Here is a 22826-nt window from a genome sequence, read left to right as displayed (position 1 = left end):
CCCCTCATTTTCAAGGGCAAGTGTCTGCTCTGGGCTCCACAGCATTTGCTTGTGCCTCTGTGTGATCATCACACTCTCCCTTGCGTTAGAGCACTTTCCGTTCCTATCTTAGTTGCAATGCCCAGAGTATTTAGAACTGAAAGAGACGTTTGGAAACAAGAAAATTGATAATGACCCAAGATCATAGAGCTCAGATTTAATGATTTCCCATGGGGAGGCTTTAAACTATGCCATTAAGACATGTGGGGATTTCCTTTTCAGTCTTTAGACCTTCGGAGTCATCATTTGATTTTTTCTTCCCATTTTGCTTTGTCCATGATCAAGGACTATGTTTGTCAGATAATAGGTACTTAGTTAAATTATGTAAGAAGACTCAGGGTTTCTTTTTCCCTCCAAAGGGTGCATTAGTCATGTAGCCTATCTCACCTTCCTCATACCTTTCTTAGGGATCTCCTTGTCCCCTCACAGGTGGCACACAGCAGCACCTGTGCCATTCCTGCGTGGCGAGGAGCAAGGTTACTGCCTAGGTCTCTCCTGCACCATTGACTAAGCTGCTTTCACACAGACCTTCTCCAAACTGGGTAACAGCCATGGACCTGCGTGTTTGGGAGGCTCAGCTGATAGACTTTGTCCTTCGCCTGGAGTCTGCTGTAAGTTAATTTTTAATACCAGAAAACTAAAGAGTAAAGGAAGGCCTGGTCTGAGCTTGGGAAGCTATATTCTACCCGACACAGCTCTTCTCGAGATGTAAGAAGCAATGATGACCAACAGAAACACGCAGGAAAAGAGAAGAAGGAAAATTCCTGACTAGACACAGGGTGAGTTGGTTCTTCAAAAAATTGCCTGCCTCTTGGAAATTCCAAAGGTGGGGACAGGACATCTGCTGTTGGTTTGGCATGGCCAAGTTCTAGAAACTTGCCTTTAAGGATTCATGCCTGATTACTAATGTGTGTGTGGTGGGGGGGGGGGGCGGTATCGGTAAATACATGAATCTCAAAATTAATGGTGCTCATGACCCTACTTCCTGGAAACCCAGGAACATACACACAACCCCATTTCTCAGATAGACAAAGCTCAGAGTGGGAAGGAGCAGCTGCAGAACTGTGCCAGCCCTTTAGGGAAAATTACAAACTATATGTATTCAAGGCTTTGCATTACCTGAGAAGTTCAACTGGCTTTGCTCTGAAGAGTCAGCTAGCAGCAGCAGCCTCATTAGGTTAAAACGAAAAAGGAGGACTGGTGGGAGAGTAGACAAGAAAAACCAAGTGTCAGGCGCCCTCCCCAGCAACCGTGGTTCTGAGCAGAGACGGGGCTCTTCTCTTCTGAGCCCTGCTCAAGGGGGGCAGAACACGATGCAGGGTGGAGTCAGGGAGGCAGGAGCCAGGACGAGGCAGAAGGGAGCTAGAAAATGCTGGGGAACTCAGCTGCTGAAAGGAAATGCATTTGCTTTGAAGAGCAAACCACAGAGGCACCCTGATGGCACCAGGGTTCCCAGAGATACCTCAGGAAGCTCATTTCCTTTTTTTCCTCTCTCCTGTCTCCTTCTTCTTCCATTCCTTCTCTCTCTCTCTCTCTCTCTCTCTCTCTCTCTCTTAACAAATCTGTTGTTTTTTAAAAAAAATAGTAAAAGAATAAAGCTGTACAGGAGGGTAGCGCTGCTCTCTGTCCCCAGGGCTCCCCTCTTGTCTTCTCATAAGTACTCCAAGAAGCTACTTTTCTGCAACCCAACAGGAAAGTGGGTTTCCTGAAAACAGTCTTCACCACCAAAGAGCCCATGCAAGAGAAAACCATGGGAACATAATCCATTCTGTTGGGTCTGGGGTTGGGCTGGGAACAAAGGGATCTAAGAATGTTCCCAGCTTGGAAGGTATTTGGATGGTGAAAGCACAGAGTCACTTTGCTGCCCAGGGGATGCTTGGCTACTGCAGGACAGCTGGGACCAGGCAAGGGAAGACAGTAATGAGCGTGATGGCTGGTTCTGGCCGGCTGCATGGCCACACAGCAGGTGTCAGGAAACAGGAACTGCACAAGTAACAGGTTAGAGGAGGGCCCCAGAAGCTGCTCCTGGGAATCTAGGCTGGAAAGGTTGCTAGGGATGTGGGACAGACCCCGTGGTCTTCTCGTACCAACACCAGGACTTTGGTGGCGGTGGCAATCTTAGCAAGCATCAGCCTAGCTCCAGTGCTCCTCCAACAGGGACCACATCACTGCCATGGCTGCCCTGGAATCCGATTTGGCTCAAGAAAAGACTCAGGGCTCCAAACACTCTGCTGCATGAACATCTTTTCCCTCTGGTCACTGGAACATTCTGTTCCTTCCTGAAGAACAGTTCTTCCAACCAAATGTCCCGTCATCTCCGTCATGCTGATTCTATCACCAGGGCAGGAGGGGACACTAGGGGCTAATTCATGCCACATGTATCTGTGCTTGTGAAACCTGTTGAAACCTCAGATTTGTTGCCTTTGCAATGGGGAAATGTGTGGCCCTGCTGAAAATCATTTCTGCCTCCCATGGAGCAATTGCTCAGAAATGTCTCCCATTGATCAGAGTTGCCAGGGGGATTTTGCATTTAGGCAAGGAGTCACCTTCACCAAGTTCTTATCGGGCTTCATGGGCTAGCTTCAGTCTCAGCTGCAGATTCTAATTGTGTAGGCACACAGGTCAGCAGCCCAAGACTCTGGCAGCCAAAGAATATCTAACACCAGCCCAGCTTGGAGCCATATCTCCTCTATTGCTGCCCTGCTAAGGGCCAGGGCTCCTTGGTGATGGGAATTCCAGAAAACAGGGAGTTGTTTAGAAAGCTGTTTCCTAGGGCTCCCTTGTTGGTCTGTGAGCCTGCTGAGGATATTAGAGCAACTGGAGAGAGTCTTTTAAATGCCAGTTAACCCTGCCACTGGCTTTCTGTCACAGATTGAGGAAATAAAGACATTTACTAGCCCAGGGGTTTCTTCATGACCTTGTGTCTGGGAGAAAAAATAATCCATCTAGGCCAGGTCTATTCCAAGTCTGGCAGGAGCCCTAAATATCAGAACATTCTTTCTCATCAAGCTCTTAAAGTCCTTGAAGAAATATATATATATATATATATATATATTTATGTGTACACATATATGCACATATATATGTCCAGGATTAGCATGTTTATGTACCTTGACATGATCAATAAGCTTAGAATACAGTTATATGGTCATGCCTTCCTCAATTCTGCACCATTTGTGCCAATTTCATCATCTCAGATCACCTCCTAACTTACGAGGTTCTCAGCATGCACATTTTCCTCTCTTCCCCATCTCGGGCATTTCATAACCAATATGATTTCAAACAAGTACAACTGAAGCCATCAACAAGAAGCAGATGCCACAGGCCAGGGAGGCAGAGGGGATGTGTGGTTGCTACTTTGAGGAAATAGCCCAGGGGTCATGAAACTTTGTGTTTTCGCTTGATGGGCCACGTGAGCTTCATGGGTCATTGGTGAGTGACCTGGCTACGTAAGTCACACCATCTGTCCTGCTTTCCTACTTTCCTCTCTGAAAGATCTTTTCCAGGACCCAGGGGCACGCCTTTTAAAGATGTAAAGAAAGGAAGAAACGGCACCTGTGCTGGACTTTGGCAGACGGGGCCGATGGCAATGGCTCCTTGGGTGACATGATGTATTTGGCAGAAGCGTGCAGCAGTAGTGGTATCAAGGCAAACGGAAGGGTACAGGGTCGTGGTGGAGCAAACAGGCCTGGTCTGAATGAAGCCTGTGCACAGGAGGATGCCTGCTCAGAGGACAGCCTTTTACAACCAACAAATCAACACCAGGGTTGGGAGCTGTGGTCACTGCAGGTTAGAGAAGGGCAGAGAAGCCGCGGGGATACTCATGAAGTCTGGGGTAAGTCAGCAGCACTGAGCAGAAGCCACCCCTTCCTTGGGCCTGAGGTTAAAAGGCAAAGGACAGGAGGTCTCAGCACTACCTTGAGGGCCTAAGGAAACTCACCCTGGACCTCCCCAGTCCTAGTGCAGGATAGAGGGAAGTTGGACCTCTGCGTCTCAAGTCTCTTCTTGCAACAAAAGGGCCTATTTTTAAAATCAATTAACCTTCCCTTTCTCTTTGTCCCTTCTTCCCTCTGAAAGAAAAGAATTCTCTTCTGTCCTTAAAGGCAGGTACCGTAAAATGATTTTTAAAATAACAAGTGGTTTAACTCTGGTTCTGCTACACCAAGGAAGCCCATGCTGGATTCTGAGGAGGTTCTTTCATGATGGGAGGATTTCTGAGGACTCAGGGACAGCTTGTGACACTGAAAGAGCGTTCCCAAAGCTTGGGCAGTACCTCTAGGAAGCTTTGATTTGGGCCTGGAGTCCCCACCTCCTCAGCTCAGGGGATGGTTTGGCTCTTTGCAGAAACTAATGAATGCCAGGCACAGCACTCTCCAGCAAATCTGAGATGTGCTATATTTTCAAATATTTTAGAATCCATATTTGCTTTGTTGAATGTTTGGGAAGCAAAAAACTTTCTGCGTATGGAAAAACAAATGAGAAATTTAAAAAGGCTGAGTTTTATGTGAGGCAGCTAAGAAATTGAAAACTCCTCCCACCAAAAACAGACAAAAACCAGTCGTGTGTTTTGATTTGTTTCCCAGTAAAGACCCTTGTCTTTGGAAGCCAAGACTTTCCAGCAAACAGTGTACCAGACTTTCCAAGGAAACCATCAAACCGCAAAGTACCCGCTGTGCAGGAGGCAGAAGCAAATTGTTCTCGGAGTCCGAGAGGGATGATGAAGGCTGTGGCCAGGCTGCGGCGGAGCTCAGGAGGAATAACGACCCTATGTGCTGGTCACAGGGAGCGCTCTCTGCCATTTGCCTTCACTTTCCCGCAGTATTTGCTTCTGAGAAGAGCATTCGCTGATGGAAATTAAAGGATTTAAAACCCTTCCTTCTTGCCCCAATACTTGGGATGGAAAGGAGAGTAGTCTTTCTGGGACAGAAAGAATACCTTTCATGCCTCACGGAGACAACTCTGCTATTCTGCCCTCTTGTTATCTCTTTAAATTATCTTTAATTCAAAGAATGTGGAGGGATTAATTCCTATGCCTCCGTTGCACCGAGCATGGTGCTCAATTAAAGTTCAAAAGAATTTTAAATAGGAAGTAAACTTGATGACCAAAACACTTTTGCTCTCAAAACACTCTACCAGATATTAATTACTTTATCCTCACAACACCCCTGTGAGGTAGGTAAGCAATATTCTTCTCATTTCACAGAAAGAGAAATTGGCCCCAGAGTGACTTGACTTAGGCAGGTCTGCAGCAGGGTAGACCTGGATTTTTTTTTTTTTTTTTTAACTTTCAAAGACATGATCTGTTCATAAGACTGTGCCTCCTCCTTTCTTTAGCTGCTTCCTCTGAAATTTTTGTTTTAAAAAATGCTTATGTATGTCACTCTGTAAAATCAATTTTCTCTGTTTGAAAAGAATATGCTTTTGCTATCTCTGCCCCAGAGAGTGAGGAAGGACTGACTAGCTGGTGGCTAATGTTTTCTTCCACATGCTCCCTCCTATGGAAGCTTCCTGTCCCTTGTCACTCTTTCTGCCATCTACTGAGGCACACGCACAGGTCCCCGTGGCTCCACATGACCATCATTAAAGTGCCCATCACAAATGCAGTACAGTCCGTTCACCAGTCACAAGGGGGTGCTGTGAGAGCAGAACTGAGTCTGAGGTCTTGTGGACCACCAGAAATACCTTGTGGAAATTAACAACCCCAGTAGGATTTGGCGAGCCACAGAACAATCAGACACAAAATCAAATGGAAGTCATTAATGAATTTCAAGCCATGACCGGGTCCCTGGACCTGGTCACGACGACATTAACCTTGTGGATCAGGGTCAGAGCAGGTGGGAGAAGAGTTCTGGCCAGGGCTCCCCAGGCGAGGGCAGGAGGATTTGGCAGCAACAACTGAGACCTGCCCTGTGGGTGCTTTATTCCTGTGGGATAGTTTGAGGATGTGACTTTTCTTTTTGGTGAGAATTTCTAGATCAGAATATACCTGGCCAGGGCCAGGTTGACTGATCCACTGAAGCTTCTACAATTTTATTTTCTAAGGTTTTTCAGTGTCAATAGAAAATCAGTGTCACTGCTGGCACCCCTGGGTGCCAGTGTCCTCTGTAGCTCCCACCTGCCCTCACTCTGTTAATCCTAAGAAGAACACAGAGGTTCTTAGGATGAGTCTGTTTTCTTGCTCAAAGTGTATCTTGGTAGTTGAAATGATAACAGTCAAACCATAGTAAAAAGGAAAGAAAATGAAATCCAACTGCAAATTATGAGGGAAAAAAAATACCCTGAATTTGAAAAAGAAAAACTTGTGATATTCCCCAGCCCCGCTTGACTCTGGACCTCCGCCCGAAGGCTGCACTCAACAGCACACCAGGGAGTGATGAGGAACCGCACGGGGACCCACATTTTTGGTGGATGGAATGATTGTTTAAAAGCAAAGTTTTGTTTTCGGTACTCTGCAGAGAGGGGAAGAGAAGGTGAGTCCATTGGGTGAGGTGAGCCTCAAGGTTTAGAGCAAAGGTGAGAGATACCTCCAGGAGAGCCTCCAACCGCTTAGAAACAATCTCCAGGCACCCCTTCACCCCTTCTCTTGTCTGCCCAAAGCTCAAGGAATATCAGTTTTCACCTTGACACTCCCATGTATTATCTGGTCCTTTAGGAAAAATTAACATTAGGAGATTTGGTTTAAGAATTACAAGTGGCCGGCTTGAGCCAGGTGAGTTGGGGTCACCTGACTGGCATCACTGTACTAGGTTCACAGTGCTGTGAAGTTTCTAAGGACTACAAGGATGTGAGACTCCCTGTCCACACGACCTTCCCGCTCATCTGTGGGCTCCTGGGTGCCAGTGTACCTGGAAACCCCTCTCCTCCTCACTTCCTGAGGAACGAGGTCGCCACTCTTCCTGATACAGCACCTTTGCTACAGGCAACATTGAATCCTCGCAGCATCCCTGAGCAGGAGAGAAAGCAGAGGTCAGCCTGCTTTCCCTCCACTTTGCAGATGGAGAAACCAAGGCACCGAGAGGTGAAGTGAGTTGTCCGTGATCACAGTGGGGCCCCTGAATCAGCCTGTGGCATTTCCTGATCCTTCTGGGTCTAAGAAGAGCGCCTAGGAGCTGTGGAGCTAAAGTCCCCAGGCCCACTTGAGCCTGAGGACCCCACAGCTGGGCTGCAGATGGACTGGAGTTCACCCATAATGCCTGTCTGCATCCACCATTACAGATGGCCAAAGGTCGCTTATAGACGGATGGTCACCCAGTTCCCAGTTGGAACTATACCAAAGGGAAACGATAAATACCACTGCTCTGGTGGTTTGAGGATGACTCTTCAGAGCACTGAATTGCTGACTGACTTCAGTTTCATGTGGAGTCTTGGGATTCCCCCTTGAGGATTTGCAAAAGCAGTGTTTCCTACTTGGGTCTGCGCATTGCATGTGACCGGGCGGCCCGGGGCAGGTGTCCCTGGGTCCTGCCTGCTCGTGTCTGCTGTGGTCTATTCTTAGCCCTTGACACAAGGTGTTGGCCTGGAGAAGGGGGAACTCCTACTGTGGTCCGTCTGCTGCCCTCAGGAGCTTCCATTAATAGCACTCGCAATGTTTGGCTCCAGAACAGAGCTGCCAGCCACCGCAGGAAAGGCACAGGGAGCAAGAAGAAGCAGATGGTGCCTGGGGGGTCAAGTAAGGCAGACAGAACCAGGCGGGCAGGGGAGAAGCTGTGACTGGACCAAGGCAGTGTCTTTTGGTATTTGGCCAATAGCACTAGATGCAGCGTTCTGAGCAAGAAATGAAGCCTTTAGGACAGCTAAGGATGCGCGAGAGCGAGGCTCTGTGGTACAACTGCAAGAGTGAAAGGAAGCATCTCCTTTTCCCAGGGAGGGGCCCAGGGAGAGTCTCTGCGAGGGCAGAGTTGCTTTTTGTCATTTATACTGTTTTGAAGTTGGGACAGGCACACATTCATTTAGGATAATCAGGGACCCTCCTCTTGCAAGCTTAGGGGATTACTACCTGTGATTGGCTGGCCATTGCTATTTCTGTGCTCTGGAGACTGAACTTAGATGAGAGTGGAATGTTGTTTCTATGACAGTGGCCTGTGTGGGGCAAGGAGAAAAGAACATGGACTTAGATCCAGAGGAAGCTCCCGAGGAGTTTGACCCGGGAGGATGCTCACTCCCTACAGGAGGCCTGTGCTGCAGGGTCCTTCACCTGGAAATGCTGGAGAACCAGGGCTGTGGAACGGCTCCCTGCAAAGCTGGCCCAGCTCCCCAGGGGTCTCCCCCATCTCCTCCCCCTTTACCTGTGCATGATCTTTTCCAAGGCTCCCTTGAGCACCTCTAGACCTCCCTAGAAGTTTCCTAGTCCACACAGGGAATGTCATTCAGATCTCAGTGAAAGGGCAATGGGCTCTCTTCCCTTGACACCCTCCAAACTTATATCCCTATCCCCCCAAAGCAAATCTGGTAGTGTTTTATATATATATAATTTTATTTTTTCTAGTTTGGCCAAAAAAAAAAAAAAGAAAAAAAAAAAAGTGCCACTCTCTGGCTCATATGAGAGCTAAGTTACTTTCCCATCAAAGAAAGCCAGGAACAGGAGGGTGTGGAAGCCACGGGATACACCCTAGCCTCGCTCGTTTAGCATTGGACACCTTTCCTCCATGCTAGAGGCCCTGAGCTGCACACTCACGTCCTCTGTCCCCAGGCAACTGATAGAGAGCACTTTGCTCAAGTCTGGAAGCATTGAGTCGTCTGTGGGAGGAGTTGCACAGGGAGGGGAAGCACTGTCAACCAGCACATCACAACGTGAGGGGACTGTAGATGTGTGTGAGGAAGAAGAACCTCAACTGTCTGGAGCTGCTCCAGAGAAGGTTGGCATCAGACACCTTTTCCTGGGTTCCTATGACCTCGTGGTGACAGGAGTTGTGAAACTGGAGGAAGAATAGAGAACATGATAAAATTTGACGTTTTTAAAAACCTGAAACTTTTTCTCTTCAGGAATCAGGCTTGTGCCTGTGGCATGAGATGCCACTCAGCCAGTAGAATCACCCTTATGGTCAAACAGGATCTGTTTTTAGCCATCATGGGACTTGGGTGGCTGTTGAGGGGCCACAGGGATTACTGAGAACTGGGTGACTTTGTGCATGGGGAGCTGGGGTGTCGGGATCTCCAGGCCACCAGAAAATGCTGTCTTCCCCCACAGAGGCCAGGTCACAGCAGTGGCATATGTAAATCAAGAGAGGTGGGACCTGTCCTGTTCTGGATCCCCATCTGCTTAAGGTGTGCATGTTCCCCACAGGCTCCCTGGTTCCTGTCTTTTTGGGACAAGTCTGAACCTGAAGTGCAAGGAGACACCTTCTGGACAGACAGAGCAAAGGAATGTCTGAGAAGAGAAACTTTGGGGCAAGTGAGAACAGCTGGGGCTGATCTGGTGGACTTAGACTCTCTTCGCTCCCCTCATTGCAAGACACGAAGCTTCTGCTTGGGATGTCACAGGCTGTGACAATGAGCTCAGGGAATATCACACCAAAGTTATCTAAGCAAGTTGAGGTTTCTTTCATGCAGAGGCCCAGGGAGGAGGCAGACCCAGCTGGGCAGGGAGGCAGAGCTAGCACGAATGATGGGGTGACAGGACCTCTTTCTTAGGACAGAAGGCCAAATATTCTATGCAGTTAAAGGAATGAATATGGGTGTTTGTGGGCATATTTAATGGGGGCAATAAGGACAGAAAGGATATAGCGTATTTTTTTTTATAGTTCCTGGTACCAACAGGCTTATTTCATATCAGAGCTAAGTGTTAAGAGTTGATTATTTGTCATCGGGGGTCTTGGGAAAGAAATGGGTCAGAGATTTCATCTTAAAAACACTGTGGGGGACCCAATGGGAGGCAGCTGGGGCAGAATGGGCTGGACCTTGTCAGCCCATAAAAAGGAGGTCATCACAGACCCAGGCAAGTGGCAAACTAAAAGCAGATTTCTAGGGGACAAGGCCACCATATCTCATGGGATGCAGCGCTCTCTTAAGGATCTGGGCTTTCAGGACCTAAGTCACCCCAGCAGGGAGACTGTCTTCTGGGTGGGCTCAAAGCACAGAATGGGTATGCATTCCCGCAGGAGGCTCAGGGCCAAGAGCCAGCAGCCCTCTGAAGGGGAAGGGTGCTGGGCAGGAGGAGATCCCCGGGGAGTCGATGCATGGATCAAGCAGGAAGCCGTTTTCCTGGGACCGGAAAGGGAGGGACTTGGGGGAGATAACGTGGAGACAGAGGAGAACTCGCGCTGCTCATGGTCTCTGCTTCCCTCACTCCCTCCGTTCCCCACTCTCGGCTCACTTCTCCTCCTTTTCCTGTCTCAGCACAACTGGCTTCCCCGCTGTGGCCCACAGATGCACATTATTAATTGCATCATGGGGGAAGTATTGGCATGATGGAAGTTTCCGGCGAGGACCTGGGAATGCCATTGCAGGGAGACTCACAGAGCCCCGTCCAATAGAGGCTGAAATCAAGGAAATGTGAAATGTCTGTGGCCTCCTCCTTGGTCCCAGGGCCTAATGCTTCCCTGAGCTGGAAGCTGTCCTCCCAACTGTGGGTGCTCCAGGGCGACATCCCCAGTTTCCTTTCTAAGTTTCGTGTAAACATGAACACGCACACACACACATACACACAAGTGTGCTAAACGCGGAGTGGCAGAAGAGGTGGCAAATCAGACCTATGATGGGGAAATAAAGAGGAAATGTATCCAAGAATAGACAGACAAGCTGAAGTGGCAGAGGTCCCAGGAGGTGTGTGAGGACAGCCCCAGCGACCTGCTCCAGGGGTGCACAGAGCCCCAGACCTGGGGCAGACAAGAGCCGGGACCCAGCCAGCCAAAGGGAATGAGCCTCGCCAATGGCCTCGCCTTCCAGCCTCAGCAGAGTACGCAGTGGGCCTCAGCAGTGAGCAGAATGACAAGGACAGCACCTCTGCCAGGGCCAGGCACCCAGGCAGAGGCGGCCGAGGGCCCGGCCAGTCTTCACCACAGCCTGAGTGTGCCGTCTGTCTTGCTTCCTAGAGTGGGGACCAGGAGGACCCCGGGGGACACTGTGTTAGGGAGGCGTGAGGACACGCTGCAAAGTTTAGCGATAATACATGAGACGGAGGCGGGGCCAACCAAGGAGGGGGCATTTGGTTTCATAATTGATAAATCCATACATATATATATATGTATATGCATATATATGTACATACAATTTAGATAAACACGGAGGGTGAGAATGAGAAGCCTCTTTTAATCATAATTTTAAAAAGACAACTCCACAAACAAAAAAAAATCCTCACTTTTGAACTTCTCTTAAGTATAGTTCAATGTGAGGTCTTGCACCCTAACCAGTTATATCTGGATTTTTAAAAAAATGCAATTACACACAACAAAGACTAACAGTATTTACTTAAAATATTGTGTGTATGTGTGTATATACACACATATATATATATACACACACACATGTATATACTTATATATATCTTTTTTGTGAAGATATTTTTCTTTTCCTTTTTTTTTTTTTTTTTGTGCCCAAGTAGAGATACAATGGTATTTGAAATGATGCCCCAGAACAGAAATAGTCCTTAAAGGAATAACAGTTCAAAAATAAAAATTGTACAAATGGTTGAACATACTTGCAACACCTCCAGAAATCAACTCAATACAATGAGAAAATCAATAGTTGATTTAAATTCTCACCCAAATAACACGACCTCGAACACCAGCCTTTGCAGCTAGTGGAGGCCACTCTCCAGGGAGGGGCCTCCACACAGGCAGCCTCCTGCCACCCAGCCCTGGCCCCTGGAGCTGCCCCTCCAAAGTCACAACAGCATCTGCTTCACATTAGCTTTGCGTATTTCTGGCAAGACCTTGCAACAGGGACACACACACACATACACACACACACACGTGCTATGGGCACACACACACACACACAAAACACATAAATTTCCCATGCAACCCAGATGCACCAGGTGAGCTGAATGATTTTCAGCCAACCACAATGACAGAAGCACCAAACAGTCTTTGAAATGGGTCAGTTATTACAATTTGATTTTTTATGTATGTATATATATATATATATGCATATATATACACACACACATATATATATGTTCTAGTTTTCCTCTTTGTGTTATGTTTAAAAAAAAGAATAGAAAAAGAAAAAAGCACAAATGAAAAATGAATAATTCTTTCCAGATCAGTTTAAGGCTTCCCACTGAATGGAAACAGAAGAGGCCTTACACACTGTCGCATGGGGTGAATGCGCACCGTTCTCAGCCTTAAAGTGATGGAAGAGATCAGTGTTGCCAGTCACGGGTTAAGTATTGTGCCTTTAAGTTGATGTCGTTCTTTTTGCTACTATGCTGAGTTTTATTATTACTGGTTATTTTTGATGGCGTATATGGAAGTCTCCTCTGATTTGCTTTAGAATTTCTTGACCTTACTACATTAGTAGGGTGGCTTTTTGTTTTGTTCTGTTTTGCTTTTCACCAGGAAACAAATGCATCTTGCTAGGTGAATGCTAAAATGGCACATAGTCAGCCTTCAAGCAGCTTTTCTAGCCATTTGAGACCCAAACGGCTCTTGGGCTCCTAGAAGGCTCAGTGAAGTGCGGCAGGGACGGGAGAGTATCGGGAGAAACCAAACGGAGGGAGGGGTTTCTATGCCTTTGCTTTTGGTAAATTTGTTTTCCTCAATACAAATAATCAGATAGATAGGAAGAATGATTGCTTTGTATTGTTGGATTTGTTTGTTTGTTTGTTTCGTTTGTAGATTTGTTTCATTTGATTGTTGAAATTTCTCCTCTCCTGGTGCAAAAGTCACCAGAGAGTTTTGCGTGAGAAAACGTGACAGTACTTAATGAAACTCAGCACCTAAGGGCATAAGGCAGTTGAAGGTTGTTTATTTGTTTGTTTGTTTGTTTGTTTTTGTTTTGTTTTGTTCTTTCAATCAGCACCAATCCCGGAAATGATCTACACTTGGTGTAAGGTATAAAACTTTTTTTTCTTTTGGAGCAGAGGCCACGCCTCCTCCTCCACCCCAGGAATCATAGTGTGGGATTTTTCAATACTGTTTCTTATGTGTAAAAAACAAAAGAAAGGTTTTCTTTTTGTTTTTACTTACAAAACATAGAGAATATCTTTGTATACATACGGCGACTGGAAAGAAAGCTTATCTGAAGGGGACGTGACTTAATTCTCTGGTGGTGGTGGTGGTGGTGGTGGTGGTCGTGGTGGTGGTGGTGGTGGTGTGTGGTGGTTCTGTGTGTTGGGGGAAGGGAGGGTTATATTTCTTGCAGGCGGCATTGACCGCAGACCAAACTTAAGGTCCCCTTCTCAACTTGGGTCAAGGTGCCCTTAGAGTGAAGACTCGTACTGTAGCAACTCATAGAGGAGTGGCCCGTCCCGATAGCGAATGCCTACTGCCGTGGGTGTGACATACTGTAGGATGTTAATAGTCCTTCTCAGCCTCCTGTCCACAAAGTGAGCATCCCAAGCTGGGTACCTCTTTCTTGGCATGTCAATCTTAATGAGGGGCCCTTCTGGGTGGTAAGGACGCCCCGACGGGGTAGCGGGCCCCATGGGTCTCACTTGGAAAACGGGCAAGCAAGTGTCAGCCGTGAGATCCTCCTGTTGTTCCGTCACGGCTCTGGTGGGCGTGACCTGGGTCCCCCGGTACCCAGGGGTCTGAGGTGCCATGGGCTCAACATCGGGGGGCAAAGGGATGCCCCAGAGCAGCTCGGCACAACAGGAGCTGGCAAAGACCTTAGCCCGTGGCCCCATGGGATGCAGCACGCCATAGTATAAGAGCATCAGTGCGATCCCAGCCACAAAACTCACAAAGACACAACACAGTGCTGGCACCGCGTAGGAGTCAGTGGTCTCCGGGTTTCTGTAAAAATACCAAAGGAACGTCAAGGCAGCATTCTCGGTCAAGACTATCGTATAATATGCAAACATTCGATATCGAGTCCGCCCTTCCTTGACGTTAAACCAGCAGAAAATGTACACAATCCCTACCACCATGTTGAAGAGGATCTCCTCCCACTTGGACATGCAGAAGTCTGTCCCGCCATGGATGATCCAGAAGGCCATGGCGCACCAGTGCACCACCACGAAGATCCCGAAGTAGAGCTGGAAGATGGAAGCAAAGAGGGCAAAAGAGATAACTCGGGATGAGATGGTGAAGAGGCGCCAGAAGAGGTGGACGAGGGCCCCTCTGTAGCTCATGCTCTTCTTGTCGTCCCTGGAGTCCCGCAGCAGCTTGTGATAGGAGGCTAGCACCCAAGCCAGGGACATCAGGGAGGTCACAGAGGAGACACCTGCCGGAAAGACACAAACCCACACAGTCAAAACCTCGACATCAACCGTGGGGCACAGCGGGGCTGCCGGCAGAGGAGACGCCCACACACACCGTGATCTAAAGGAGGAGGGAGAAAGAAACACAGAGTCAGGAACCGGACTTGGAGCCCCCGCTGCTCCCTACGCTGACAGCCTGGGGTCAACCTTTAGTCTCAACAGCCCTGCTTGGAATTTCAGGAGCTCCGCTGCTCAGCTGTGAAGCTGAGAATGGAGCCCTTGGCCACACTTGCCATGCCTGTGTTCTATCTTAGGGGACCCTGTTGCGTGTGAACATGCAGCCAGCACTGGCGAATCTGTCCCCAGCAGCCTGTGCTCTTGGAGGGGTCCACAGAAGAGAGGGCCAGCTGTGGAGACCGATGGCCAACTCCCTGGCCCCAGCTCCTCAAGTGCTCTCCTCTGCAAAGCTGAACTCACCCTTGTGCCCTTTCCTCTCCCAACTCCAGGTTCCACAAAGCCCCTTCCTGAAACTCCGTCCACTTGGCTTCTCCCCATCTACTACCTAGGGCCACCCTGGTCAAGGACGCCGCTCAGCAGTCCCCTCTGCCCTTCCTTCTGGTCTGTCTTGCCTCTGCACATCAACTGCGCTGCACCTCCTACTTCAGGGCAACCTCTGCCCTCGCTGGTGGGGAGGTTCCCAAGGTCTCTGTGCTTCCTGCACTTCCCCCAGGGGACAAAGATTCAGAGAGGTGGAATGTGCCTCACTCCAAGGGGTACTCTGGCTGCCTGCAAAGTTTTACTTCTTACTCTGCCCCCTTGATATTTGCAACTAAGTCAAATGGAAAACTGGCCGCAGCTGCTGGACTCTCAGATTCACCATGAACAAGCGGTCATTAGCACAGTATCATCAAATAATCTCCTCTCAAGCCAGATTCTGTCACCCTCTGTCTCCTCCAGTCCACCTAGTACCTCCTTTTGCCTAAAATTTCAGAACAAAATGCAGTCAGAGACCTGAATGTCCACCCATTGGCAAATCTCCTTACCAAACTTTCTACCCCTACCCCACCCCAGAGCATGACTCCCCGTGACATTCTTCCAGGCTAAAATAAGATACCCGAACATTTTTTTTTCTTAAAGCCAAAAGAATGAATCCAGGAGCCCTGTACACCCAGAGGCCAATTAAGCTGCTGCAGATCCTCCTCATCCTGCTCTTTCCCTGGGTCCCTGCCCACCTCTCTTCAATGATCCAAACTGCAAAACTCAAAGAAGAATCAAAGTCCTGCCACTGAACAGCCCCATCATAGAAGCCCCCTCCTTCCCTCATCTCACATGGGTGCTCAGGGTCTGACTTGCAGAACACTGTGGTGCAACCCAGCATGTTGGCACAGGCATGGCAAACACCCGGGCAGTCGGCAGTTACAGTGAGCATGTGTGGCTTTTGTAATAACAACCAAGATTCCAAACAAACCGCAGAGATGAGAAATGATGCCAGCTTTTCCACAAAAACCAATCTGGAATATACCTTAGGAGCTGTGATGGTGCTTCCCCCTGCTTCTCTGGAAAGTTCTGAATGTGACACTTACATGTCCCTCCTTGCTGATGGTGCACATAGCGCCTTTCAACTGCATCTCAGAGGCCATGCATGCATGGCTCCTGGGCTGAGCTTTTGGAGCCCAGCTGTGGTCATGCTGTCAGATTGGGACAGAGAGCAGGACAGGTCCTCCTGGGCACCCCTGATTTAGGTTGTGGGTTTCTGGAGCAGGGCACACACAGTCACATCTTGGTAGCCTGCACTAGCCTTGTCCCCAAACTGGAAAACTCTCAGGAAGTTCCTCTAAAACGTCCTGTGTCCCCACCGCTGTCAGGCCAAGCTCATTTTTTGATGTTAATAGTAATGCATCTGGTAGGAGCTGCTACCCCACAGAAGTGGAACGAGAAGAAGGCATGATTTGGGCTTCCTTCAAATAAAGCAAAATCTATTATTGTCCCTATCGCTTTCCACTCAGGGAAACATGAGTGCTGAACTCATGAAACAAGAAAACCCAGCTGTGCCAAAGCAGGTCTAATGAGGTCCAGTTCTGAACGTGCTTTTCAATAGGGTAGGGTACTGGAGGGGGGCAGCCCTCAGCCTTCGCTGTTCCCTGTGTGTTGACATTAGCCCCATTTGTGCCAAGCATACACAGATAGGAACTCAAATGTTCATGCATCACCAGTAGCAGAGCCAAAGACGATTCTTTTCACCTCCCGCCTTCCAGGTCACCCTTGCCAGGCTGGCTCCGTCACCATGGCCTTGAAGACTGCTCTGGGTCTTTACATGTGGGTCACCGAGCCCATTCCCGCCCCAGCTGGCTTCTGGTGGAGGCTTCTGTTCTCCTCTGCAGAGTACTGACACAAACGGTTCCCAAATGTTGTAATTCCTCACTGCGAAATTACGCGAGGCCTTAGGAAGCAGCACAGGGAAGACTGGAATAAGCCTCTGTCTCACCTGTTCCTGACCCGGTAACATTAGCAGTCGCCCCACAATGTACCCAAGGGAGCTTCCCAAGCCACACACCCGCTTACTCCACAGGAAGCCGAGTATGGGGTTTGGGTCGGCAGTTGGGGCTCCAGGGGGTTCATGCCCACACAGAGCCTGCCCCTCTCTGCCAGCAGCAGGCATCATGTAAGGAGGGGGTTGGCTGAGGGTGGCCCAAACCCTCACCCCAGCCGCTTCCTAATTCACCACCGCACCAAAGAACTTTCCATTCTAACTGTCCATCCCAGGCAGGAGACCAGAAAACCAGAGCCGCCCGAGGTCCCCTTCAGAAATTAGGTTTCTCACTCATTGGAAGCTCACCGGAGAGTGGCTTTGCCTCTGGGGGCTCAAGAAGCAGGGATATGGGGGTCAAACTGCCCTGTCTTCTGCCCACCCCAAAGAACTTATCACATGCTATTTGGTCGCTGGACCAAACATCTGTGGCTTGGCTGCTTCTGCATCTTTTCCCTGGGCAAGGCCTGTGGCCTCACCCAAACAGGACCACAAGTGCAAGTGCTCCCTGGAGGCCACCACAGGAGGGTGCCTGGGTAGCCGGCCACCTGGGGGACTCATTGGGGCAGAGCTGGTTGAGAATGGAGGGGCAGCAGGCGGGCTCTGTGCTGTGAAACCCCCCGTGGGTGCCCCGCTGTCCCAGAGAGCACAGGCCCGACCCCCTGAGTAGTCACAGCAGGGTCTTGTCTAGAAGCACCCTGCGGAAGATGAACGGGTGACGGGCCAAACTGCATTGCCCCCAGATGTCTGTGCTGAGGTGCGGAGCCCCAGTACCTCGGCACGTGGAGGTGGGGTCTTTACAAAGTAGTTAAGGTAAAACGAGGTCACACAGGGGCCCTGAGCCAATCTTTCTGGTGTCCTTAGAAGAGGAAGTTTGGACCCACAGAGGCACCAAGGTCATGTAAGCGCAGGGCACGTGAGGACACAGCAAAGGCCACACCGGCGGGGGGAGGAACAACCTCAGGAGAAACCAGCCCCACAGACCCCCTGACCTGGTCTTCAACCTCCAGAACGGATGTCTGTGGTCCCAGCACCAGGTCGGGGTACTTTCTGGCAGTGGCTCTAGGAAACTGAAGTAGTTCTCTATTTAATTTCATTTTATACATAAAGATAGTTAAGAAAAGAATTCTTAAAATTTAAAAGCTCTTGAATTTAAAATTCTTGAATTTAAAAATTTCAAAATCATACACCTACCAAGAGAGGGAAGCAGGATTTAAAGTTACAGTCCCACTCTGGTGGCCTTGAGCGTGACCACTGTACTAACAGGCAGGCCCCTGTGCTTCGTGACTGGCCAGGTGAGGGTGAGAAAGAAAGCCCCCAAGGATCTGAGTCTCACAGGAGTGGCCAGGAAGAGTAGCAGCCAGGGAAATCTGTTGAGAGCTCTTGATTATTGAGCTAAAATCCAAATTTGATTTCTGCCAGGGCTTCCTCAGTAGAGTAACCCGAGAACCACAAAAAAGAGGGAACTTCAACTGAACGGCTGTGATCACTTTCCCGCCATTAAATGATGAGTCCTCTCAGGCCCGCAGTGTGCTCCGTTACACGGGAGGAAGGACAGCTTCTTCCTCTGCAATGGCTCACCAGGAAGATTTCTGTCTTGCCCAAGGTCAACCCAAAAGTCCCTGCATTCTCCCCCACACCACCCAGTCCCCCAGGACGGCCGTGGAGGTCCAGGTGAAATGCCTGGGGCCTGCCACTCACAGTGCCACTACTTGTGCATTTCCAGGACCAGACAGAAAACTGTTCAAGGCATCAAGTTAGGATGTGACAAGCTCTGCACAGTGACCATCACAGCTGACCCTCTCCCTGGTGCAGACCAGCAGCTAGGGCTTATGGCTTGCCCACCAAGCTGACCAAGTCCAACAAGTCAACTGGCAAATTGTTAAGCTGGAGCCTCCTGGGGGACAACTACCCTTGGAAGGCTTAGAGAGAAGGGCTTCAGGCCTCAGGTTCCATAAATGTAGTGACCCTGTGGCCCCCCAAGTGGAGCAAGAGACAGTCATCAGGAAGGTCCAACGTGGTGGTCTCAATGCCACCTTTACAGGTCCCTAGCAGTTGCACCTTTGCCCCTAGAGGAGTAGGGAGAAGCACTGTGATGGTGGGAAGATGGGACTCAAATCCAGCTGCAGCCGATGAGGAGGAAGGGTCAGGACGTGCGAGGCAGAGGAGGGTCAGGGGCGGCAGGGTACCAGGCCATCAGGGCAAGGTGGGAAGGCAGATCTGGCAAGATCAGGACAGGGCCAGGCTGCCATCCAGGGTGGCCCAGCTAGCTGCCCCAACCCATCACCCATCAGCAAATGGGAGCCCTGAGGCTCCTCCAGAGAGGGTCAGGAAGAAAGAGGTGACCAGAGCTCCCTGTGAGAACTTGGCATCTGGTAGAAAGGACATTCTGTGAGCCACGGGCAACTGGCGCACTGAAGATGGCCAGTGAGCTGGCTCTGAGGGAATCCAGGGGCAGCTATGGGGCTGGGTTTGCAGAGCCAGATGTGCAAGGTCAGGCTTGTCGCTAGCTGCCCTACTCCACCCTCTGCGCCCACCACCACCGCAAATCACATGTTGCAGAAACATTTAAAGGAACCGAACCAGCCAAGCACAGAACAGGGGCTGCAGGGAATAGCAGCCGAGCCAGGACCCTCACCCCGGGTCTGTTAGAGTCTGTAAACAAGTCAGGATGGCGCCTGGCATTTTGCAGAGGGAGTGGTTTGTGAAGTTATGCCAGTGAGCCATTAAGTGTGGAGATTCCTTATTGGTTGACTGCTGTATCTAGTTTATGCTAATTAAGATAAGCTGTGTGGAATGTATAAGTACCTCTGTTGTCCTACAGTAAACGGCTCCCACTCCTGCTGTATCAATCTACACAAGTTCCTCGTCACCACCCGGTTATTTTGCTGCAGCCGGACTGCGGCACCGGTCCTTCTCCCTACTGCTTCCCATCAGCATGAAGCACGGGACCCTTGGCCGCCTCCTCTCTGCTGTCAGCCCCTCTGTCCTGCTCCCACCCTCCTAGGCAGGCCCTAGCTCTCTTCGCTCTGCCTCGCCATTACTCCTGATTCCCACCTCAGCTGTGAGCTCTCCTGGAGGTAGTCGACCAGCCCCTGGGAGGGGCCTGCGGAGGGCTGGAGGACGGGTTGGGGTCTCTCTTCTGGACTCCTGTGACACTCGGGGTTGGAGTCCCCTCCATCCTCCTCTGTTCCTCACAACTAGCGGTCCCTCACTTCTCTTCCTGCTACTCTGACTGCAGCCTGAGCTCTTGGTGGAAGCTCTCTCCTGCTGGGTTATTATCCCGACTAACAGACGGGGAAAACAGAGCCGAAAGGAAGCCACTTAGATGCTGCGGCAGCCGTCCTGCGAGGCATGTCCTCCTGAGCTCTGGCATTGGAGCCCTAGAGATTCCCCACTGCAAGACCCATGCTTAGCTGGCCACTCACCCCACTGCCACCCTGCTAGTGACACTGGAGAGCGCTGCACCGTGTGCTCGGCCAGCTCCCTGCAATACTCCCAGTATTCTACACTGAGTTCCTTTTGGTGGCTATCGTCCCTCTCCATCCATCAAATCACTTGATCTTCCTACAATTTTAAGGAGCCTGGTGTCCTCTTGGAAATGTTCCCAGAAAAAGATGAGTCAACTGTGCCCACCACCTCTCCAAGCACAAGGGCTGGCTCCTTCCTGGCCTCCTCCCAGGTGCTCGGCACGGAACAATTCTAAAGGCACTTTCCTCTACAGGGAACAAGCATCCTGGTCTTCCGGAGCCAGCCTCAAAGGTGCTGAGCATATGGCCAAGGTCACACAGCTGGTAAACAAGGGAGCTAACCCTGGAGCCTGGGGTGACTCCTGTCCAGAGTCAGGATCTGCCATGATTGAAATGTCAGAGATTGTACAGGCTGGCGGATGTCACGCTGGAGCTTGGTGGGAATATTTACACCATGGAAATTGGCAAACACTACTAACCAGGGTCACCTAGTCCTGCCCAGGGCTGGTTGTTCCACATTTCCCAGCATACCACTGGCCAGATCAACAAGCCTTCTTGGAAAGCTTGGTGAGTGTCTAGGCAAATTAGACGTGCCAGGCTCCACATTCCCATAGCCCATGGGCAGGCAAACTGGCGAGGCCTCTGTCGGTGGCTCTCTGGCTAGAGGTTATACTCTTTGAGGCACTGTGAAAGAAACAAGGTAAGCAGTCTGCTTTCTAACCATGCACCTCAAGTACCAGCTCAGTAAATAGGAAGCGGGCACACAGTTAGCACAGCTGCGGGCCCAGCAGTGTTCTCTGAATGCAGCCCTGCACAAGCCTCCCAGACCTGTCCCCCCATTTCTGTATCCAGAGAGGGTGTGGTCTCTGAGAGGTGTCCACCCCAGATATTCCAGGACTGGCCTTTAGGGAGGGCCAGAGTAGACAAGATGGCATCTACCACCTGCCACTGTGGCCCTCAGGACCGACGTGTCTGCTTGGCTGGGAGGCTGGGAAAACCAGTGGCTAAGCAAAGCAGCCCAGGAGGGAGGACTGGGGTGTCTCAGGAAAACTGAAATCAGAGGGGCTACACACTCCCTGGCTGAAGGAAAAGCTCTTTAACGTAAGAAAGAAGGTCCGAGGCAGACAGAATTCCAGTGGGCCACTACAGGGCAGTTCTGGTAAAGGGCATGAAGTCTTACCATGGTTTTTACGAACTACCTCTTTCCCATCTATGGCATATCATGCCATCTGCTAATTTCCAACAGGTTTTCAATAACATTAATACTTCCCTCTACTGAACAGCTGCTCGGGCCCAGACTCCAAGCTAGATGCTTGACATGTATTAACTCAATTATTTTTCCCTGCAATCTGAGGCAGTGGGCCAATTTTAAGATGAAGAGATTGAGGCTCACAGGCTGAGGAACTTTTTCATATCAGGTAGTCAGAAAGTTGCAGAAGTAGGCTTTGAATGCAGACCTGCCCGAATCCCAAACCCAGATTTCTTCATTAATCAGAGAGAAAGTTATATCTCCCTGTCCTCACTCACAAAACAGGGAAATGAGGATTCAGGTTTATACGTCAGCTTTTTACCCGTTTCGCTGACACATGTCAGCTCTCTGATAGTCTCTGTGAGCACTGAGGAAGTCACATTTGTGGGCCTGAAGAACCGAGGACCCGTCTTGGGAACTCAGGAGGAGGTAACACGTCTATTTCATCTTTCTTGCCTGGACTTTTGGAATGGCTCGCTGGCTGCTCTCCCTGAACCTGCTCTTATCCCAACACGATTCACACCACAGCAGCCAGAGTGACTGAGCTACAGTATGTCCTTCCATGCGGCTGCCCATGCCTGGTAGGGTGGCTGGCCACGCTCCAGGGAGGGGCAGCTCACAGTGACCCACAACCCTCACTCAATCAACGTGTAAAGGAAGCTGCTGGAGCCCTGGGGTGGACGGCCAGCCTGTGCTGAGCGCCGGGCCACGCCACTCCAGTAACGGCCACAGCCTTGCAGGGGCCTCCAGGGCCCTTATGATGGGGGCTGCCTCGGAGGTGCACGCGGACCTGCCAGGTTTCCGCGACCACCTCTTGGTGGTCCCCATTCCCAGGTTCAGTGGCAAGGCCTCGCTCAGGGACCTCTGTCCTCTCTGAGGACTCTGGCACTCCCGCCTCAGAGCTTCTGCTCTGGCCAGCTCTCCGCCTGAGCGCTCTTCCCACACATCTGCACCCAAATGTCACCTCACTGAGATCTTTACTCAAAGCCCAGTGTCTTGGCCAGGCTGTCCCTGAGTGCCACACTTTAACTGTCACCTCCAAACGCCCTCCTAGTGCCTTGTCTTTCACCCTGGTGTTTCCACCGCCTTGGAACACCAAACCCTTTAACTTGTTACCTTGGGGTTTTTAGCTCCTCTATCCCCAGATGGCAGTGCCCCGAGGGCAGGCTGGCCCTTCTGGAATTATGTTCAGACCCATGTGGATGCTTTCCTCATGGAAGAGTCCAAAGCTCTCCTCAG

The 22826-nt window shown here is 50.1% G+C and overlaps 1 protein-coding gene and 1 long non-coding RNA gene across 2 annotated transcripts in view; one reads left to right on the top strand and one right to left on the bottom strand.

Annotated features, from left to right (window-relative positions):
- Positions 1-404: 404 nt before the first annotated feature.
- LOC131424729 (uncharacterized) lies at positions 405-9812 on the top strand. The gene is made up of 2 exons (XR_009228195.1): positions 405-818; positions 9323-9812. It is a non-coding gene; the product is annotated as an uncharacterized LOC131424729 (long non-coding RNA).
- Positions 9813-11549: 1737 nt separating this feature from the next.
- The window catches only part of Xkr6 (XK related 6), a 234203-nt gene continuing 222926 nt past the window's right edge, over positions 11550-22826 (bottom strand). The window contains exon 3 of the mRNA XM_058583979.1: positions 11550-14364. Coding sequence (XP_058439962.1) covers positions 13400-14364 — 965 coding nt within the window. The 3' untranslated portion in view covers positions 11550-13399. The remainder of the gene's footprint in view (positions 14365-22826) is intronic.

The sequence above is a fragment of the Marmota monax genome, unplaced genomic scaffold, assembly GCF_021218885.2.
Source record: "Marmota monax isolate L192 unplaced genomic scaffold, Marmota_monax_Labrador192_F-V1.1 WCK01_AAM20220418_F8-fsc00288, whole genome shotgun sequence".
In the NCBI taxonomy this organism is placed as follows: domain Eukaryota; kingdom Metazoa; phylum Chordata; class Mammalia; order Rodentia; family Sciuridae; genus Marmota; species Marmota monax.
Note: the sequence above shows the minus strand (reverse complement) of the source record. Positions and strands in the feature narration are given on the sequence as shown.